We start from the raw sequence: 7925 nt of genomic DNA on the forward strand, positions 1-7925 counted from the left end.
CCCAGGCGGGTCTCGAACCTGTGGGCTCAGGCAACCCACTCACCTCAGCCTCCCAAAGGCGCGGGATTACAGGCTGAGCCACCAAGCCCGGCTCACAGACTGTTTTTGTAAATAAAATTTTATTGGAACATACCATTCATGTATGTATTATCTATGGCTGTTTTGTGCCACAGTGGCAGAGTTGAGTAGCTGCAACAGAGACCTCGGGGCCCACAAAGCCTGCAATATTTACAACAGGATCCTTCACAGAAAAAGTTTGCTGACCCCCTGTCTTTGAACAAAACTCTTTGAGTTTCTCTATTAATGTCACTGGCAGCTGCTGTCCCCAGCAGCCACCAGAGGCTCAGACAGGAGAGCACCAGCAGAGGATCCAGCTGCCATGGGTCCCTCTCTGGTCACCCTACCCAGCTGGAGGATCTGTAAGTAATAACTCTTAGGCTTTCACATTGTGGTTGTGTCACTGAAGCCACACCTGCAATCCGACCGCTTATGGTGAGGCCACCCCTGCTGGGGTTCTTCTGTCTGAGCCTCTGGGGGCTGCTGGGGGACAGTAGCTATCAGCAAAGCTAATAGAGAAACTTGAAGAGTTTCGTTCAAAACATCCCTGCTTTAAGGACACACATTTCTGTCGCACTATAAAAATGGTAGATAGGAAAATAAAGTGACCTGAGAATCCTGGTTACTGTCTCACAAACCCTTTGAGGATCCTTTTGGTCTGAGGAACCAGAATGTGCTGCTTGTCCCCTAGATTGTTCTTCACCAGCAGGATGGGCCCCTGGGAACCATCTACTTGTCCCGTAGTGTTTTTTTTGTTTTTTTGTTTTTTGTTTTTTTGAGTTGGAGTCTCACTCAGTCGCCCAGACTGGAGTGCAGTGGCCGCTCCCGGCCACCGCAGCCTCGACCTGCTGGGCTCCGGCGATCCTTCCGCCTCAGCCTTCCGAGTAGCCGGAATTACAGGCATGCGCTACCACGCCCGGCTGATTTTTTGATTTATTGTAGAGATGAGGTCTCGCTGCCCAGGCGGGTCTCGAACCCGTGGGTTCAGGCAATCCACTCACCTCAGCCTCGCAAAGGCGCGGGATTACAGGCTGAGCCACCGAGCCTGGCTGTCCCGTGGTGTTTATGATTGTACGTGCCTTTGAATGAGGGCCAGAGGGGGTTGAGGGTCCAGATGCCAATGAGGTGACATAGAAAAGGGTCCAGCCTCAGCCCCCTGCTCCAGTCCTTAGGCGGGAGGAAAGTAGATCAGCTTCCTGAAGTTGTGCTGACCCATGGCACTCTGGGACAAAGCCCTGCCCATTGCCCTGGCCCACTCCTTCTCATGGGGCCTTACCGCACATGGCTCGCTGTTGTCCGCTGCAGAGCTTCTGTGAGCTGGTTTGCTCTGTGGCCCAGTTGAAACTGCTATGAGAAAACAAAAGCTGAAGTCACTGATGCCCGATGCGAGGCCCAGAGGGCACAGGTGAAGGTGGGATCAGGCCTAGCTCAAGCTTAAACAGGAGAGGGCACTTCCCAGCCCAAGCCAAGGGATGGTTTTGGGAAACGGGCCACAGGAGGGTCAGTCATCTAAGAAGCTGCTCCCCTGCTTCCAGACAAAATAGCCTGCACGTGGAGCAGGCAGGAGACTGCTGCTGCCCAGAGCACCTGGGAAAGGGGCTGGCTGGAGTCTTGGCAGGGATGGTGTCAACGCCATATGTAAATGTCAGAGACGTAGGCCCTGGATGAACACTGACTGGTGGGGGACTGATGGGGGATGCTGCTTGTCCCCCAAACAGGCAGAGCCTGGTCTGTGGCTGGAGAAAGATCCCTGGCAAATACTTTACTCTGAGACACATAAGAGATGAAGAGCCTTCAAGGTCATCTTATCCAACCTCTTCTTTGTAAAGAAGCCCAGAGAGGGACATTGACCTTCATAAACTCACATAGGCGGTCAGCAACAAAAGCAGAAGTAGAACCAAGCCTGAAACTCAGACTAGCTGGTTTCTATCCATACTCACTGCTGTGACTGTGACTTTGACCAAGTCACTGACACTCTCCGAGCTTCAGTTTCCTCATATGTAAAAATGGGCATAATCATCTTTATCCTTCACAGTATTGCTGTGAGGATGAAGTAGTAATGATGATAAGATGATGTATACCAAGCACTTACCATGTACCAGGCATTGCTCTTAGGATTTTACATACATTAACACATTTTTACCCTCATAGCACCTTGACGGAAGGTGCTGTTATCCATCCCCTTTCATAATGAGGATACTGAGTCCCAAAGAAGTCACACAAGGAATGGTGCAGCCAGAATTCCCACCCATATCTGTCTGCCTCCGGAACACAGCCCTCTCTCAGAGCCCCAACATGTCAAATACCCGAGGTCACGTGTCTGCTGCACCCACAGCCTGCGGGTCAAGGCCCAGGCTCTCATCAGGCTGCAGGATGGTGGCAGCAGAGGGTGGGAAGAGGGCAAGGGGGAGCCAAGCTCCTGACCTACTGGGAGGCTGGTTTTTATGATGATGGGCTCCGGGATCTTCCAGAAGCTGTTATCCTCGTCCCAGTAGGACTCACGCCGAATCTTGTTGAGGTTGCTATAGTTGCAGTCCCTGCGAATCAGCGGCTGCACCTTCTCCAGGAGCTGCTGGAAGAACACGGAGTCACGTTCCAGCCGACGGATGGTGGCCAAGTAGTCGATCTTCTCCAGCTCGAACTCTGACTGCAGATCTTTGATCTCCACCTCTGCTGCCCGAAGCTGAAGGCAAAGGATGACAAGCAGTGAGCAGGACAAGACACCTTCCATGTGTCTGATCACCCCACCCACTCGCTGTCCTGCCGGCAGCCACTCCTCAGTTGCTCTAGTCCACCCATCCATCCATCCATTCTTTTTTTTTTTTGAGTTGGACTCTCACTCTGTCACCCAGGCTGGAGTGCAATGGCATGCTCACGGCCACTACAGCCTCAACCTGCTGGGCTCAGGTGATCCTTCCATCTCAGTCTTCCAAGTAGCCAGAACTACAGGCATGTACCACCACACCCAGCTAAATTTTTTTATTTGTTGTAGAGGTCTCACCAAGTTGCCCAGGCTGGTCTCGAGCCCACAGACTCAGGCAATCCTCTCATCTTGGCTTCCCAAAGTGCTGGGATTATAGGTACGGGTCACTATGCCATCCATTCTTTTTTTTTTTTTTTGAGTTGGAGTCTCACTCTGTCACCCAAACTGGAGTGCAGTGGCCGCTCCCGGCCACCGCAGCCTCGACCTGCTGGGCTCCAGAGATCCTTCCGCCTCAGCCTTCCAAGTCGCTGGAACTACAGGTGCGCACGCTACCATGCCTGGCTAGTTTTTGAATTATTGTAGAGATGAGGTCTCGCCAAGTTGCCCAGGCGGGTCTCGAACCCACGGGCTCAGGCAATCCACTCACCTCAGCCTCCCAAAGTGCTGGGATTACAGGCAATCCACTCACCTCAGCCTCCACCAAGCCCAGCTACCATCCATTCTTATCTCCACCATTCATCCAGCTGTCCCTCCATCCATCTCTTCACCCACCTTCTCCAACACCTACCCATCCTTCCATCTATCTATTTATCCTCCCACTTCTCCACTCCACATTTAAGTGAGCACCTATTGTGTCCCCAGCCCTGCAAAATGTAGGGAAAATGTTGATTATCAAAGCCCAACTGCCAGCCCTCAGTCACTATCCCTTGCTTGTACATTGTATCCAGGAGCCTTTTGGAAGTACCTATATACAACACCACGGTCCTAAAAGGCCTTAGAGGACTGCATGAGTGACTTTTCTAAGGGGGCAATAGGCACAAACTCTCAGATTGGACAGCCCTTGCTCTTCCACTGCCACAGTCATAACAAACACGACTTAAGAGTCAGGTGAGGCCGAGTTCGGTGGCCCAGCCTGTAATCCCAGCACTTTGGGAGGCCGAGGCAAGTGGATTACCTGAGCCCGCAGGTTTGAGACCAACCCAGGCAACTTAGTGAGGCCTCGTCTCTACAATAAATCAAAAATTAGCCGGGCATGATAGTGTGCACCCGTAGTTCCAGCTATTTGGAAGGCTGAGGTGGAAGAATCGCCAGAGCACAGCAGGTGGATGCTGGGGTGGCCGTGAGCGTGTCACTGCACTCCAGCCTGGGCCACAGAGTGAGACTCTATCTCAAAAAAAAAAAAAAGAAGAGAATAACAACAACAAAAAAACTTTAAAAGAGTCAGATGCACCTTGATTTGACCACAGATTCCAGGTTGCAGAGTCCAGAAGGCCCTCACCAGATGCTGATCTTCAGCCTCCAGACTATGATCAAGTCTCCAGTATTCTCATATAACAGCAGGAAATGGACTAAGGGCTATTGCGAATAATGCTGCTATCACATTAGTGTACACGTTTTTATATGGACATATTTTCATTCTCTTGAGTATAATAGCTGGGTTACATGGTAACACTGTGTTTAACCAATTGGGGAATGGTTAGATTGCTTTCCAAAGCACCTGTACCCTTTTACATATCCACCGGTGATCGAGGGCTCCAATTTCTCCACATCCTCATCAACATTTGTTAGCTGTCTTTTTTTTTTTTTTGTAAAGGTGAGGTCTCACTATGTTGCCCAGGCTGGTCTTGAACTCCTGGCCCTCCTGCTTCAGCCTCCCAAAGTGCTGAGATTATAGACATAAGCCATCACATCTTGCCTGTCTCTTTTTTTTTAATTATAGTTATTCTATTGGGTGTGGAGTGGTAGCTCATTGTGGTTTTGAGTTCCATTTCCCTGATGGCTAATGATGTTGAGCATCTTTTCATGTGCTTATTGCCCATTTGTATATTTTCTTTCGAGAAATGTCTGTTGAGATATTTTGCTCACTTTATTTCATTTTTTTTTTAACTTTTTTTTGAGTTGGGGGCTCACTCTGTCACTCAGGCTGAAGTGCAGCAGCAGCACGATCATAGCTCATCACAGCCTTGAACTCCTGGGCTCAAGCAATCCTTCCACCTTATATTATTCTCAATAAATTCTCACATTTACAGTCAATTTTTTGACAAAGATGTCAAGACAATTCAATGAAGATAGGATAGTTTTGTCAACAAATGATGCTGGGAACACTGAATATTTACAGTTGATGATGTTTGATTCCTACCTCACACCATATATAAAAATTAACTCACAGTGAATCAAAACCTAAATGTAAGAATTAAAACCATAAAACTCTTAGAAGAAAATATAGGCATAAATCTTTATTACCTTGGATTGGAAAAGTCATAGGTGTAAGTCTTTGTTATCTTGAATTTAGGAATAATACCAAAAGTAACAACAACAACAACAAAATAAAATTGAACTTCACCAAGATTAAAATTTTTGCTGGGTGCAGTGGTTCATGTCTGTAATCCCAGCACTCTGGAAAGCAGAAGCAAGAAGATTGCCTGAGCCCAAGAGTTCAAGACCAGCCTGTGCAACATGGTGAGACCTTGTCTCTACAATAAAATCAAAAAGTTAGCTGGGTGTGGTGTTGCACACCTGTAGTTCCAGCTACTTGGAAGACTGAGGCAGAAGTATTGCCTGAGCAAAGCAGATCGAGACTGCAGTAGCCATGAAAGTGCCACTGTACTATAGCCTGGGCAACAGAATAAGACTCCAACAAAAAAAGAAAGAAAGAAAGAAAGAAAACTTTTAAGCTTCAAAAGATACTATAAAAAAAAGAAAAGACAGCCCACAGAATGAGAGAAAATATTAATGTCATATATCTCATAATGTATTTGTATCTAGAATATATGAAGAATCCTTACAACTCAATAATAAAAAGACAAACAACACAATTTTAAAATGGACAATGGTTAGGCATGGTGGCTTATGCCTGTAATCCCAGAATTTTGGGAGGCTAAAGCAGTAGGATCACTTGAGCCCAGGAGTTTGAGACCAGCCTAGGCAACATAGTGATACCTTGTCTCTACAAAAAATCAAAAATACTAGCTGGGTGTGGTAGCATGTGCCTGTAGTCCCCTCTACTCAGGAGGCTGAGGCAGGAGAGTCACCTAAACCTAGGTGGTTGAGGTTGTAGTGAGCCATGATCATGCCACTGCACTCCAGCCTGGGCAACAGAGTAAGACCCCGACTCTAAAAAAAAAAAAAAAAAGGAGAGAGAGGCTGAAAGCCAGGCTGGGAGGTCTAAACAGTTAGCTGTGACTGCAAAGGAAAAGTTCAGTTGTTGAAGGAAATTAAAAGTGCTTCTCCTGAAAACACATGAATTATAAGAAAGCAAAACCACCTTATTGCTTATCTGGAGAAAGCTTGAGTGGTCTGGATAGAAGATCAAACCAGCCATAAAACTCCTTTAAGCCAAAGTCTCATTCAGAGCAAGGCCCTAACCCCCTCCAATTCTGTGAAGGCTGAGAAAGGTAAGGAAGTTGCAGAAGGAGAGTGTAAGCTAGCAGAGGTTGCTTCGTGAGGTTTAAGGAAAGAAGCCGTCTGCAGACACAAAAGGGCAAGTAAAACAGCAAGAGTTAATGAAGAAGCAGCAGCAAGCTATCCAGAAGTGCTTGCTCAGATAACTGAGGAAGGCGGCTGCACTAAATAGATTTTTTAGTGTAGATGAAACAGCCTTCTATTGGAAGAAGATGCCATGTAGTACTTTCATAGCTGAGAGGAGAAGTCAATGCCTGAATCAGAGCTTCAAAGGACAGGCTGATTCTCCTGCTAGAGGCTAATGTGCCTGGTGATTTTAACTTGAGGTCAGTGCTTATTTGCGACCAGGTGGGTGGCTCACATCTGTAATCTCAACACTTTGGGAGGCTGAGGTGAGAGGATAGCTTGAGCCTAGGAGTTCAAGACTGGACAATATAGCAAGACCTCATCTCGACAAGAAATACAAAAATTAGTCAGGTGTAGTGGCACATGCCTGTAGCCCAGTTACTCAGGAGGCTGAGGTGGAAGGATCTCCTGCACCCAGTAGGTCGAGGCTGTGGTGAGCTATGATTGTGCCACTGCACTCCAGCTGGAGCAACAGAGCAAGACTCTGACTCAAAAAAAAAAAGGTTATTTGCCATTACAAAAATCGTAGGGCCCTTAAGAAGTATGCTAAATCTACTCTGCCTGAGCTTATAAATGAAACGACAAAGCCTGGATAACAGCACATCTGTTTACAGCATGGTTTACTGACTATTTTAAGCCCACTGTTGAGAACTGCTCAGAAAAAAAGTTTCTTTTCAAACTATTACTGCTCATTGATGATGTACCTAGTCTCCCAAGAGTTCTGAGGAAGATGTACAAAGAGATTAATGTTGTTTTCCTGCCTGTTAACACAACATTTATTCTGCAGCCTATGGATCAAGAAGTGATTTTGACTTTCAAGCCTTATTACTTAAGAAATACATCTTGGCCGGGCTCGGTGGCTCAGCCTGTAATCCTGCGCCTTTGGGAGGCTGAGGTGAGTGGATTGCCTGAGCCCGCGGGTTCGAGACCTCATCTCTACAATAAATCAAAAAATCAGCCGGGCGTGGTAGTGCATGCCTGTAATTCCGGCTACTTGGAAGGCTGAGGCAGAAGGATCGCCGGAGCCCAGCAGGTCGAGGCTGCGGCGGCCAGAAGCGGCCACTGCACTCCAGTCTGGGCAACAGAGTGAGACTCCAACTCAAAAAAAAAAAAGAAATACATCTTGGAAGATTATAGTTGCCATAAATAATGATTCCTCTGATGGATCTAGGCAAAGTAAATTGAAAACTTTCTAGGCTGGGCGCTGTGGCTCACACCTAATAATCCCAGTACTTTGGGAGGCCGAGGTTAGAGGATTGCCTGAGCCCATGGGTTTAAGACCAGCCTGGGCAACTTGGCAAGACCTCATCTCTACATTAAATCAAAAAATTAAGCTGGGCTCAGTGGCTCAGCCTGTAATCTCATGCTTTGGGAGGCTGAGGTGAGTGGATTGCCTGAGCCCACGGGTTCGAGACCC

The 7925-nt window shown here is 47.5% G+C and overlaps 1 protein-coding gene across 1 annotated transcript in view; it reads right to left on the reverse strand.

The window, feature by feature from the left end:
• Positions 1 to 7925, reverse strand: part of KIF17 (kinesin family member 17) — a 44602-nt gene that overhangs the window by 3177 nt on the left and 33500 nt on the right. The window contains 2 exon segments of the mRNA XM_021709858.1: positions 1334 to 1404; positions 2482 to 2740. Coding sequence (XP_021565533.1) covers positions 1334 to 1404; positions 2482 to 2740 — 330 coding nt within the window.

This window comes from Carlito syrichta, unplaced genomic scaffold (assembly GCF_000164805.1).
Source record: "Carlito syrichta isolate Samal-C Ts95f unplaced genomic scaffold, Tarsius_syrichta-2.0.1 Scaffold287509, whole genome shotgun sequence".
Classification (NCBI taxonomy): domain Eukaryota; kingdom Metazoa; phylum Chordata; class Mammalia; order Primates; family Tarsiidae; genus Carlito; species Carlito syrichta.